This window comes from Schistocerca gregaria, chromosome 3, assembly GCF_023897955.1.
Source record: "Schistocerca gregaria isolate iqSchGreg1 chromosome 3, iqSchGreg1.2, whole genome shotgun sequence".
In the NCBI taxonomy this organism is placed as follows: domain Eukaryota; kingdom Metazoa; phylum Arthropoda; class Insecta; order Orthoptera; family Acrididae; genus Schistocerca; species Schistocerca gregaria.
The window spans coordinates 481,401,799-481,416,649 of record NC_064922.1 but is presented as its reverse complement, the minus strand read 5'-3'; the positions used below and the strand labels follow the sequence as shown (position 1 = coordinate 481,416,649).

At 44.0% G+C, this 14,851-nt stretch overlaps 1 protein-coding gene across 1 annotated transcript in view; it reads left to right on the top strand.

Annotated features, from left to right (window-relative positions):
• Nucleotides 1-14,851, top strand: part of LOC126355437 (5-hydroxytryptamine receptor) — a 491,691-nt gene that overhangs the window by 460,728 nt on the left and 16,112 nt on the right. The window contains exons 6-7 of the mRNA XM_050005746.1: nt 2,002-2,169; nt 7,066-7,336. Of these exons, the coding sequence (XP_049861703.1) occupies nt 2,002-2,169; nt 7,066-7,336 (439 nt within the window). The remainder of the gene's footprint in view (nt 1-2,001; nt 2,170-7,065; nt 7,337-14,851) is intronic.

Genomic DNA, 14,851 nt, shown 5'->3' with positions numbered 1-14,851 from the left:
GAGCATGTTGTAGACCTCATACCTCACCGTGTGCTCCCATCGTTAGCATGAGGTGTTACTCCAAACGTTAAGTGAATATGGCACACATAGTATTCTTACCTCCAGACAACTTTACTGCTGCATTCTGCTTATTTCACATACGGTATATGAAAGCGATGATATTTAATAACTTCAAATCGTTCTCTGAACTATATTAGTGGCCCCAAGTAAAATACGCCAAGTAATTTTGATCTAATCAGTTCATGCTACCTGTACGAAGCCTGGGCAGGTCGCTACTTACATAATATACACTACTGGCAATTAAAATTGCTACACCGTGAATCTGACGTGCTACAGACGCGAAGTTTAACCGACAGGATGAGGATGCTGTGGTATGCAAGTGATTAGCTTTTCAGATCATTCACACAAGGTTGGCGCCGATGGCGACACCTACACGTGCTGACATGAGGAAAGTTTCCAACCGATTTCTCATACACAAACAGCAGTTGACCGCTGTTGCCTGGTGAAACGTTGTTGTGTTGCCTCGTGTAAGGAGGAGAAATGCGTACCATCACGTTTCTGACTTTGATAAAGGTCGCGATTGCGGTTTATCATATCGCCACATTGCTGGTCGCGTTGGTCGAGATTCAATGACTGTTAGCAGAATATGGAATCGGTGGGTTCAGGAGGGTAATGCAGAACGCCATGCTGGATCCCAAGGGCCTCGTATCACTGGCAGTCGAGATGACAGGCATCTTATCCGCATGGCAGTAACGGCTCGTGCAGTCTCGTCTCGATCCCTGAGTCAACAGATGGGGACGTCTGCAAGACAACAATCATCTGCACAAACAGTTCGACGACGTTTGCAGCAGCATGGACTATCAGCTTGGAGACCATGGCTGTAGTTACCCTTGACGCTGCATCAGAGAGAGGAGCGCCTGCGGTGGTGTACTCAATGACAAACCTGGGTGCACGAATGACAAAACTTCATTTCTTCGGATGAATCCAGTTTCTGTTTATAGCATCATGATGGTCGCATCCGTGATTCGCGACATCGCTGTGAACGCACATTGGAAGTGTTTATTCGTCATCGCCATACTGGCCTGTCACCCGGCGTGATGGTATGGCGTGCCATTGGTCACACGTCTCGGTCACCTCTTGTTCGCATTGACGGCACTTTGAACAGTGGACGTTACATTTCAGATGTGTTACGACCCGTGGCTCTATCCTTCATTCTGTCCCTACGAAACCCTACATTTCAGCAGGATAATGCACGACCGCATGTTGCAGGTCCTGCACGGGCCTTTCTGGATAGAGAAAATGTTCGTCTGCTGCCCTGGCCAGCACATTCTCCAGATCTCTCACAAATTGAAAACGTCTTTTCAATGGTGGCCGAGCAACTGGATCGTCACAATACGCCAGTCACTACTCTTGATAACTGTGGGATCGTATTGAAGCTGCATGGGCAGCCGTATCTGTACACGCCGTCCAAGCTCTGTTCGACTCAACGCCCAGGCGTATCAAGGCCGTTATTACGGCCAGATGTGGTTTCTCTGGGTACTGATTTCTCAGGATCTATACACCCAAATTGAGTGAAAACGTAATCACACATCAGCTCTAGTATAATATATTCGTCCAATGAATACCCGTTTATCATCTGCATTTCTTTTTGGTGTAGCCATTTGAATGGCCAGTAGTGTAGCAACCAGAAATAGTGAGCACGGGAAAACACTTCATCTGTCAAAAGTGACACTAACAATAAAGAATGACATTGAATATCACGTCCACAGCCCTCTGCGTAATAGAGATTCTAGTCACAAAATTGGGCGTGTTCAGAATGTTACTGTTCCCGTGCACAGGCCAGACAAGGCGGCGGCGGCTGCGGCCCGGCCGCCAGCGACGCCGGGGGCGGAGAGCCGTCCGCCGTCCCTGTCGCTGCCGTCTCCCGGCGCCACCGCCGCCCCCGCGCCGGCCTCGCTGTTGCCCGGCGCCGCCTCCGCCCGCACGGGACCCACCGTAAAGTTCCTGTCCAAGCGCCGCTTCCGCCGCCTGCGCGCCAGCAAGAAGTCGTCCGCCGCCGAGGCGCTCGTGTCCTCTCTCGCGCTTGTCGAGGGGCAGTCCACCGCCTCCGCAGAAGCTATCAGCGATGACGCCACCAGTGGCGTCCCTGCCACCACATCGTCGCCCACGGTAATTGCAGTTCTCCGTGTTTATTTTCAGCAAGCAAATGTAAAAACTGCAAGACGGGGTAGAGCAAAGTGGTGTTCACTCTATCTATAGTCTGCTCAGAATTACTTTAGATTTGATGCTTCGAAAGAAACTTGTGGAGGGGCGGGACAGTGTTGCCAATCCCCGCAAAGAGCACACACGTGGTCTTACATTTGAGTCAGTTTTCTCAATCTCGCTGACTATCCTATGCACAAACACGGAACTGGCATCTACATCTATCCATACTCCGCAAGCCACCTGACGGTGTGTGGCGGAGGGTACCTTGAGTACCTCTATCGGTTCTCCCTTCTGTTCCAGTCTCGTATTGTTCGTGGAAAGAAGGATTGTCGGTATGCCTCTGTGTGGGCTCTAATCTCTCTGATTTACCCTCATGGTCTCTTCGCGAGATATACTGCTTGACTCCTCGGTGAAGGTATGTTCTCGAAACTTCAACAAAAGCCCGCACCGAGCTACTGAGCGTCTGTCCTGCAGAGTCTTCCACGGGAGTTTATCTGTCATCTCCGTAACGCTTTCGCGATTACTAAATGATCCTGTAACGAAGCACGCTGCTCTCCGTTTTCGGATTGTATTTCCTTAGGATTCTTCCAATGAATCTGAGTCTGGCATCTGCTTTACCGACCACCAACTTTATATGATCATTCCATTTTAAATCACTCCCAATGCGTACTTCCAGATAATTTATGGAATTAACTGCTTCCACTTGCTGACCGCTATATTGTAGCTAAAGATAAGGGATCTTTCTTTCTTATGTATTCGCAGCACATTACATTTGTCTTCATTGAGACTCAATTGCCATTCCCTGCACCATGCATCAATTCACTGTAGATCCTCCTGCATTTCAGTACAATTTTCCATTGTTACAACCTCTCGATATACCACAGCATCAAGCGCAAAAAGCCTCAGTGAAATTCCGATGTTATCGACAAGCATCATTCTCTTCTGGAGAAGCTACACTATGTTTTCTATTTAGTTTCATTTCTGACAGCAGTTTTGAAGACGGCGTGTGTTGGGGTGGGACACTACAAATGTAGTGTATGGACATACAAGGTGAGAATGTGTGTCTTGCGGGAGGCGTGCGCGAGATAGTCCCTGCAGTCGCGCTGTCATCTGTGCCCTCAGTGGCTCATGACAGTGGAGGTGCTGAATGTGTGCTACTGCTAAAGACTGCTAATCATTCCTCATTTTTTGAGTGCTGTAATTTATGATTGCAATTATCTGGCTCGTTATTCATGTCATTTCGTTGTAAGCTAGCCATTTTTGCTGCTGTAAGCAGGAGATCCCGCGTTCGAGTCCCGGTCGGGGCACACATTTTCACCTGTCCCCGTTGATATATATCAACGCCCGTTAGCACCTGAAGGTGTTAATATAATTCTGATTTCGACGTATGAAAAGTTTACGAACATACCCTTCCTGCCGTGTGCACCTGGTTTTCGACATGCGTCACTTTTTACTGATATTGATTTTTAAGTAAACACACTATGTGAACGAAATATTAAGAATATATTTTCTACTGCTCAAGACCGCAATTTATTGGAGCCTTACAGCACGATATAATGTGCTTTAAGTGTGAGGCGCGTGGAACCCTAAGTGGTAACCCGTTTCGTTTAACTGACGGAAACAGAGTGCTAGGTTTATAACTACATTGCTGTTCTATTTTTCGATTGGACTTCCCACTTATGTGTAACATGACAAAAAATATTCCTGTTAATTAGGGTTGTGGTATTTGTCTTACTGGTTAGGAATAAAAAAGACTAGTGACAACAGAATACACTTCCTCATTATTGCAACAATTATAATGCAAGCAGCAGTTTCTGAGATAAACTTCATTTGGACTCAGTTGCTATTAAGGAGGTTTCTCGGCCTCGTAGCCTTATTTTATGGTCATGTTCAACAAGTTTTTGCGGAAAAATTATTTTTTCATACAAATATTTATTAACAAAAATGTAAATATCTTAAATAATATGTAAATAATTTTAGGCTAGTAAATTGATGAGTCTTTGCAGCACAAAATGATGTCCAAAATACCTCTGCGCGGATTGCACAACTAAATGGTTCGCGCGATTGAGGGTGAAGAACAGGTTGCTATCAAAATTAAACATATGTACATTAGGAGAATGAAATTCTCCAACGGGTGAACCTGGGAAATCGAATTTCTCTAATTTCATTTCAAAATGGCGGCCACTTGAAAACTTAGGTGCTGTAAATCGACTTATTCTGTTGCCTTTAAATGTAAATAAATAACAAACAACATGAAAAATTACAATTTTTTGAGGTTCACGCTAAACTTACAAATGTCTGTTTTATTAAATCCAAAAGGGCACCCAATTTTACCGAGTAGTTATGTTTTAATGTGAAGTAGTTAAAGAAACTTTATCTTGAGAAATACACATTTAGGGTTTTGAGTTCGATTTTTTGTACATAACTTTAAAATTTTGCAACTTACCATTAATCGTTATTCGTGGGCATACAGTAAACCTCCCTCTCCTTCAAAAAGTTCGTTTTGTAAGGCCCGACAGTGACACAACAGTTTCATATCTGTTATTAAAAGAACAGTTACAGAGGCCCTGTAGCATCCTTTCCACCGTCCCCAAACCACCGCCATTTGCGACTTCAGTGGTGTCAAGGGAGAGCTTACTGGTGGACGGTGGGGGGGATCTGTTGTGTTTCCTGATGAAACTGGTTCTGCCTCGGGCCCAGTGATAGCCACGTGTTGCTTAGAGTGAGGTAGGTCGAGGGCTTGCAAACAATCTATCAGGATGCTACGCACACTGGATCTACACCTGGAGTTATGGTCTGGAGGGCGAATTTGTATGACAGCAGGAGCCCTCTCGTGGTTATCCAACGCACCCTGACTGCAAATCTGTACGTCAGTCTGGTGATCCGTCTTGTTGTGCTGCCGTTCATGAACAGCATTCAAGGGGTGCTTATCATAGGATCACGCTCACCCACATACAGCTGTTTTAACCCAACAGGCTCCACAGAGTGTCGACATGTTGTCTTGGCCTGCTCGATCACCAGATCTGTCCCCAGTGCAGCAGATTTGGAACTTTATCGGACGACACCTCCAACGCCATTCGCAAAGAGCGTTAACCGTCCCTTATTTGCGGACCAAGTGCAACAGGCATGGTATTACATTCCACAAACTGACATCCGGCACCTTACAATACAATACCTACTTACACTCAACATTCTGGCCGATAATTAACATACCAGCATTTCACATCTTTAATGGCCTACCTCACGCTTTTCATTAACCTGTGATTTTTCAGTCTGACTCAGTTACACATACATTACCTAGGCAAATATATACCTGAAAGTTCATCACCCTACATTAACTACTTTTTAATGTTGCGATATTTTGCAGTTACTTCATTTCTGAAATGGAGCCTCCTGCCCAGTATGAGAACCTGAACTCAACAGAACACTTTTGGGATGAATTAGAACGAAGACTTCGCAACGGACCCCAGCGTTCAACACCATTGCCTTCTCTGGATCAGTTCTTGAGGAAGAATGGGGCGCCGTTCTTTCAGAGACGTTCAGAAACATCACTGAAAATTCCGAAGCGGAGTACAAGCTATTATAAAGGCAAACGGTGGACACACCGCTCATTAATGTCCAGTAATAGTCTTCAGGATATTTCTGATCAGATAGTGTAAATGTTGTGTAGAGAGATGTAGGTAGGAACTTTTCCCGCGATATATATTCTACAGCTGGTGGACCGCCGTCACTGCACGTATCGAGCCGCTAAATCGTAAAGCACACTGTGATTAAAGTACTGTCTGATTTAGTATTCCGACTGTAAAAGTGCTTTACACACCCACCAGGTTAGCCGAGAGCGCTAACGCACTGCTTCCTGGACTCGGGTAGGCGCGCCGGCCCCGGATCGAATCTACCCGGCGGATTAACGACGACGGCCGGTGTGCAGGCCAGCCTGGATGTGGTTTTTAGGCGGTTTTCCACATCCCCCTAAGTGAATACCGTGATGATCCCACGTCCCGCCTCAGTTACACGGCTCGCAGGCGTCAGAACACATTCACACTATTCCATGGATTACACTAGTCGCAGACAGTTGGGGTACACTAATTCCGTCCCGAGGGGTGCGGGGTGGCGGCAGGAAAGGCATCCGGCCACCCCTTAACACTAACATTGCCACATCTGATGAACCATGCCGACCCTGCGTCTCCGCCGGAAAAAAAGGCACAAGCAACAGAAAGAAAAGACTGTAACAGTACTTTACAGAATATGGTCGTCAGCGAGTACGCCAAACCACGTACAATTTCAGAATGAGATTTTTCACTCTGCAGCGGACTGTGCGCTGAAATGAAACTTCCTGGCAGATCAGAACTGTTAACGGGACCGAGACTCGAACTCGGGACCTTTGCCTTTCGCGGGCAAGTGCTCTAACATTTTCTTTACTTTTTTTATCATTTTGTTTGTTATTGATCATTGTCATTGGTCGTTCAGGACGTCGCAAGACATCCTGTTCAAATTCGGTGGTTGATTCTTCCACTCAGTTTTTTATTACAGAGGCCAACCGGCTCTCTGACCGAACACGCTGAGCTACCGTGCCGGCTTGAAAGGTAGGAGATAAGGTACTGGCAGAAGTAAAGCTGTGAGGAAGGGGCGTGAGTCGTGCTTGGGTAGCTCAGTTGGTAGAGTACTTGCCCGCGAAAGGCAAAGGTCCCGAGTTCGAGTCTCGGTCCGGCACACAGCTTTAATCTGCCAGGAAGTTGCAAATCACGTACAATTTGTTGTTCGGTCGGTCTATAAATCGTAGTGTTTGTAGCGTCCTTACGACATCTGCACGACGAGGGAGCGCGGGGCCTCGCCGCATCCTGACATCCACTGTTCACGCAGGACGTGTGCGGCGACAGCACGGCCACCCTGGATGGCAGCGCGCCTGCCCTGGAAACGACGGCGTTCACCATCAGCAAGGCGGTGGAGCAGCGCAGCGCCGCGGCCGCCAACGTAGGGGCGGCGGTGGGGGCGGGGCTGGCCGCCGCCTCCAACAGCGTGTCGCCCGAGAAGTCGTCCACGCCCACCACCACCAACAACGGCTCGGCCAGCCACCAGAGCCACATGAGCGACATGTCGCGCTCCGAGATCCTGCACAAGGACGGCGGGCCAGGTGAGCCGCCCCTCCCCACATGTTTCTAAACGCTCGCCTTAATAACGCCTCACTCAAACTAAGTGCCGCGGATGTTTCTTTGCAGAGCAAAAGTGTAACCCCTTTCGCGTTTGTCCGTAACAAGTGGAGCATACGTTACTGACCAAACCACTTCCAAGTAGAATACAGGAAGATTCAGCTAAGATGTTCACCTCAAATATTTCTCGCTGCATTTAAGATATCGTAACTTTTTTTCTCTTAGATTAATTGTGATGAAAGTCCATGCTAAACGCTGTATAGCCTTCAGTTATAGCTATGTTAATTACAGAGATATCGATGTAAACTACATTTTCATCTGCTGGTAGCACTGTAGGTAGAAATATTGTAAAAAAAATTACAATATATGGTACTTAGTATTTATCGGTCTTGAACATTGTGGATCTTGTTGAAATGAGAAAAGCAAAGAGTACTGCCTGTCACCGCTTCCTCTACTATTAGATTAAAATGAGCTCTGATAACTTTCCGCTTAGTGGACCGTGGAGACATTAAACAAATTTTCTTGGAACAGAGACAATGAACTTGATTAATAAGGGAAACAGCGACAGACTACAGGCCAGTAAGAGACCGGAAACAGTAATCAGATGACTTAAATTCTTGAAAAAACAAGGAAACGCGAATGAGGTTTGCGACGAAAAGTGGGACTTTGTCAGACCACATTTTTGGACTATTCGACGATACATAAGCTCGCTGGGGATCAAGCTAAAAGTATATAATAAGAAATAGCATTACACGGGAAACAACTACATCCTATCCAGTTCCTAGAGAGAGTATTGCTCATAAAAGCACAGAGGTATCTTGGGAATTTAGCATTAAAAAACGAAACTAATTACCCATGAGGAATTGCATAATGCGAGTGCATTGACAGGGGCAACGTGTCAAAGATTATCGCTCTAACATTGATGGAACTACAACGGTGATGGCTTACGGTGTAAACCTCGTATTTGCATGTTAATCACAGACGAAATTCCCTTGACTAAAACTGAATATATGTTCCAAGACAGTGGAAGCGAACACCATGCTGGAAGCGAACACCGTGAACAATATCTCCTTAAGTATATCCTGCTCCACAGTCAAATCGAATACTAACCGTCCTGTGGCCAAAAATCTGAGTCGACGCAAACAGAACCTGTGGTGCCTATCTTTACTTTTTCTGCCTATCGTTACTTTATTTTTTAACCTGTCTTTAGCCCACCTAAGATGAGCTCATTGCAGTGCTCTTAAATCGGTAATCATACTTCATGTTTAGTAATTCAACCAGATGGTCGGCACCTACTTTGCAATGGAACACTGTCACAGTGAGAGAGACAAGTTACGAATACAGGAGCTATATTCGTTTCAAGAGGATCATCTAACCAGGATCAGCTGTAGTATAATAGTTTGGTTCTGAAATTCAAATCAAGTCTGAATTTAATAAGTAATTTATTCACTCAAATTCTCGAATCACAGAAAATTAAAAAAAAAATCAGAAAACAACTTTCCAACTAAATGAATATTTAATTTTATGTGAGAAAGTGCTCCAACTCAGCGAGCACTAAGTCGTCTGCGCACCTGTTTTACGAGCAGGGCTGCTTCGGAAACACTATAAGCTTCTCTAATCTGTGCAGGTCGTAAATGCAAATTATACGAGTCCTAGACCCATGAAATAACATAGTTACTCAGGCAACTCAAGTTGCGTAGCAAATCCCGCAAATTGTAATCAGCCCAGAAAGTGGATAACAGTAATGCGAAATACGACACTTGTTCAAAACGCAGAGGACGTGCGCCAGAATGCGCCATAATCACCGGAAAAGGCAGCCGAGATGGCGGCAGAGAAAGGCTGTCCCTGACAACCTCTGGAACGTCGGTGACTCTTGTGGCTTTCACACTACAATAGCACGAAAATTTATTGCTCTGAACCTAGCTCCCAACTGTTTGAAAAAGTCTGCATGTAGGGGAGGACACTCGGCTATTGTGACAGTGATCAGTGAGATTTTTCCCTTTACTTTCGTGGACAGAGAGGAACGCTAAAGGAATTTCTCATTCTTGATTTACTGAATGCCTCTTAATATGCAGGAGGTTGGTAATGGCTGCCATCCATGTTCCACTCGTTGGTAGAGCTCTTCGCGCCTAAACACGGTGACACACAAAGCTTATTTGATTGGATAACAAGATTTGCAGGGAAAGGCAACGAGTTTCCTCACTATTGCCGAGCAGCTCCCTGGCAGCCTGTTCTTAGGTTCGTCTACAGGGAGGTGGATTCGTCATGCACAAATATTCTCTAGGGTCTTGCAGTGGATTAGTGGCAGCTGCCTTCAAAGGAGAAAACCGAATTCACCGCCAACGCGTGAGGCAGGAGCTTATGGCAAACGCTTCCACGGATTGCAGAGCCTGAGGACACACTCCTTTGCTGCAGAGCCTGTGTGACTGACAGCCAGCGGTCACACTCGAACATGGGCCGAACACGTCGGGCAGCTCTTTTCTTATCAATTTGAAAACTTTCACCAAGAGTTAGCAAGCCTTGTATTATACTCAAAAAATAGTAAGTAAATTAGAAAAAAATTGACAAATATTGCTCCGTGAATGTGACAATCATGTCACAGCGTGTACGGGAAAACATCTGCAATTTTCGCACTATTACTAATAATGAAGCGAAGCTTACTAAGAACTTCAATGAATTGGAGCTGAGGGAGCGTCTCTCAGTAGTTTTGTTTCCTCGGACACGGCACAGCAGTGTGCGTCCTCCGACAGAAAGAAGCTCATGTAGCCAACTTGACTGGGGGCGGCATTGCAGACTGCTGTTGCTACGGCTTTCGGCTCAAGGGACGGTTCGGCCTCCCACGTTGGTGACACTGTGGCAGCGCTAGTTCTCTGACCGAGGGCGGGGACAGTGACCGCATGTGTCTTCGTTGCAGTGGCTTAAATTTAAATGTAACAGGAGCTGGAGCTTGTACTGATTTTCACCATCTACTGTATTTTATGAATTAACTAATATTTGATCACGGAAATAGCTCCACCGCACCACACCACCCTTCAATAGTCGTATACTTAGGGCTGCTATGAGTGGTTTCAACTGGCTGGAGAAAAATGATTTTTATATATTAGCAGATTAAATTCACTGACTTTTTAGTTAATTGGTTATAGGTGAAGACTACCCCTGAACTACAACTGCAGAAAGAATACGAATTAGTGATTGGAAACGTGGTTATAATGTTGTTTAACTTTCTTTTTCTGTAATAATGTTGAACTGAACAGCTGGCAAGACTTCGCCACATGCTTTAAACGTCCCCGAAAAGTCTCTGGGTTATAACATCAAAGCGATTGGTGTCTCCATCTACATCTATACTTCGCAAGTCCCTTAAGTCTTCGCAAGTCCCTTAAGTTGTGAGTCGGAGAGTAACTTCTGTTTCAGTATCACTTCCCCCTTTTCCTGTTCCAGTCACGTATGGTTAGGGGATAGAACGATTGCTGGTAAGCTACCAAGTGATCTCGAATCTTTCTAATTTTATCTTCGTGTCTTTTCGCTAGATACACGTAGGCGGAAGGAATGAATTGGTTGAGTCTTCTAAGAATGTACGCTCTCGGAACTTCAACAGTAGTTCACCCCGTGTTGTAGAAGCCTCTCATGCAGCGTCTGCACTGGAGTTAGCTCAGTATTTCCGTGATATTTTCGCGCTTACTAAATGAACCTGTAACGAATCGTGCTGCTCTTCTTTGGATCTTCTCTCTCCCTTCATCAGCACTATCTAGTATGCGTCACATATTGACAAGCAACATTCATATACTGACGGAGCGGAAGTGTTGTAAGCTGCTTCCTTTGTCAATGTACTACATTTTCTGAATATTCTTCCACTTTATCTCAGTCAGACATCTGCCTTATTCGAGGTTAATTTTGTGGCCATTCTAGTTCAAAGCTCTTCGTACACATACCTCTAGATAGTTTATGAAAGTAATAGCTTCCAGTGATTGTTCTGCAATTTTATAATTATACAGTAAGTGGTCTTTCTGTGTACGAGCATGTATTCACAATACGTTACACTTGTTTATATCGAACGTCAATTACTGCTTCTCCAAGTATCGATCATCTGCTGGTCTTCCGGCAGTTCGCTACAATTTTCTAGCTTCGCGACTTCATCCGCGGGAAATGCTCATGGAACATCTGAAAAGTCATTTATTTACACGGTGAAAATTAATGGTTTTATAAGACTCCCCTGTGGCACGTCCGGAGATACTTCCACGCCTGACGACCTCTCACCGTTCAGAATGACATGCTGTGTTCTGTTTGCAAGAAACCGTTCAATCCTGTCACACTGTTGGTCTGATACTCATACATTCGTTCTTTGTTCATTACGCGACAGTGCGGAACTGCATCAGATGTCTTCCGGAAGTCAAGGAACAAGGTATCTGCCTGGGCTCCCATACCTGCTACTTTCTGTGCCTACTCGACGAAGAAGAGCGAGCTGGGCTTCACATGGTCGTTGTTTTCAGAACGCATGTTTGTTGCTACGGAGGCTACTGGAATTACAATTCTAGCACCAGAAGTTTTGTTTGGAAACTGCTACTTGAAAAAGCGAAGCTGTCATCGATATCTCAGTAATTAATATAGCTATAAGGACTTTTTCGCAATGCTTTTAGGTTGAAGCGCAATTTCGATATCTTAAACACTTTAGAAAACATCTGATTTGAACTTTCTAGCCGGATCACCGTGTATAGACGAAAATATTTTAGTTGCAGCAAGGTCTTCAGCCGAAATAATCACTCTTAATGACAACCTGCTGCACAAGCTGTCGTACTTTACGTTATAATACCCTATTATTTTGCCTTCTTCAGTACTGCAAATATCGGTTCTTTAGCCGTTTACTTTAAAATCAATACCGAGAAACAAAGTTTTTCTTGAGTATCTGTGACGTAAGGATGATTTGGAAACACGATAGCAAAGTCGGCTAAGTACAACAGCATCGCGTCGCCATCTGGTGACAGGTAAAGTAGTTTAAAGTTTGAGAAAATCAAATTCAGCCATAAGAATACCGAACTGATTAGCTCATCATACTAAGAAAACAGTAAATCCTTAAATGCACGATTAGATTTTGTGCTCGGACAAGTGACGGTATAAATAGTCTGCAGTAATGAAAAACTAGCAGTATATATGAATGGAGATCAAAGAGAACGAATGTCAAGTGACAGACGGTACAATAAAACTCTAATTAATTGTATAATCGGTGGAATGATGCACTTTCATCTTCCAACAGTTAATCTCAATTCTTTTTAACTGCCTCGTAAAGGTTAGAAAAATTACGAAGTGAGATGCTCAGAATAAGTATCTGCCAACAACTTTTTCTAACGCAATGTGGACGGAGAGACCATTATTAGCGATTTACAACGAGGTTCCATTTCTCCATAGTTTCTGATATTCATAAAAGGAAATTAGTGATGTGATAACTATTTTATTGAGTTCTTTTGCTTTAGGTGCTGGCATAGGCTTCCACAGAATTTTTTCCGTGGGGGGAGCAAACTTCCTACAGTTGGCATTTTTTGTGTACAGTTGGTCAGTTTCGAGAAATGTTATGCCACTTGAACTAACTTTTGTAGGCGACATAAAAACCCTTATTATAGGCTACAAATTTGATGATTATCCACTCAGTATATGAATATAATCTGTGTACTCCAGATTGAGGGAGAGGAAAGGGGGGACATACCTCCTGTTGTTCCCACTCTTCCGCCCTTGCGGACACCTATAAATGCAGTATACAAATGCTCCGCAGTGACGACGCCATTGGTTGTGGTATATGAGACGGTGATATATTTAAGAGCGATTGGAATTACGAGGTTGTTCTTGATCTCGTGAAAAAGTTCATACTGTTAAAATAATGACACTTTTATTGTTGTTAGATCTAGTGCTAATCTTTTTCTTATTCTTCTTCTTTTTCTTCTCCAAGGAGTTTCCCTGCGACATGCTTCAACTTCATTCAGGCCAGCTTTTCCGGGACATACTGGTATCTAAACTTCTCTTTGTTTGTGTTTACTGCCCTTTCGTTCTTTAGATCTCATTACAATATGTGTGTTCTCACCCTTCTCGTTTTTTTGGTTTATTTTATAGATTTTATGTCCTGTTATGACGTTTGTCTTGTTATTTCTCCCTTCTTATATGTGTGTAGCCTTAAAGAACAGTGTGATTTCCTTGTTTTGCTATTGAATGTTCAGACACCTTGAGTATTAAACTTGCAACGTCTCAGGTAAGCAGCCAACTTCCTCCCTCTCTACATCTATTTCTCTCTCTCTCTCTCTCTCTCTCTCTCTCTCTCTCTCTCTCCCTCTCCCTCTCTCCCCCTCCTCTTCAGACAAAAATGTACACAATAACAGTCTCATAATAAAGTTTACAACACCCTTCATGAAGAACACAGAAAACTCCACTGACACATTGTAAATATTGAATGTCACGTTTCAAGTTAAAAAGTATTGTGTAAAAAGGCTTCCTCCTCTTTTATAACAGTGAACCCCGTGTGAATATTCTTTTATGCTCGTCTACGTACTGCATGCTTTCTGTCTTTCTTTTGCCCTGCTCGTGATATGTCTGTAATTGTTAAATTCCTGAATTAATTTTAGTTTTGAGCTTGTATATACAGTATTATGTGAAATTCATTCCGCTTTGTGGATATTCTTTCACATTTTGCCATTATGATATTAAAAAGGCGAGTGCCTTCGTAAAGAATTAGAATGAAACATACTTATTTCATGTCAATTCTACACTCTGTGCAGAACATAAATTAATTGTGGTTTTGTCAATTGCAATTTAAGAAGGGTGTACGAATTAAATACTGTCGTAACGTGAATTTTATGTCTATAATGGAAAATAATGATTTCAACTTTTGACTTGGCAGTTAACGAGGGCAGTTAGACTTTTTTCTATTTGTTAGCCACCAGGATGACGATAATTTATAAATATCATCGCAGCTTGTGTTGTCTGTTGGTTTTTTTGCCTCGAGATCCTCTTTGCTTTTTCTTTGGCGGTAAGTAACTACGTTGATAAGAAGTTAACCGTGCTAAACTGCATGGAAATACCACATTCTAACATCACATAGCTTTGAGTGAACGTCGTTGTCTGTTAGGTATGTTTTAATAAATTGTTCCAGCTCGTCATTGCCTACCAGAGTATTGGCACGTACAAACTTGTCTATTGCATCTTTAGACTAGAACTGCACGTTGACGACTTTCTCTTCTACCACACATGGTCTTCATTCCTACTCTGACACGGACCTTCGCGCTCTGCCACTGACATCTTGAAGGCGCGATTCCAATCCGGCAGCTAAGGCAATACTGACACGTCAACTAAACCGTAGCATCAAGGTCACACGTTCCGAGCCAGACGCTCAACTTCCTATGTCGCGAGTTTAAGTCGCTCTGTGAACATCGTGGCGTGCAATACCAGTGGGAACTACATGTTTCCCATTTTCACTCTGCAAAAACATTTCAACCTGTATAAGAATATCCAACATTCATTTC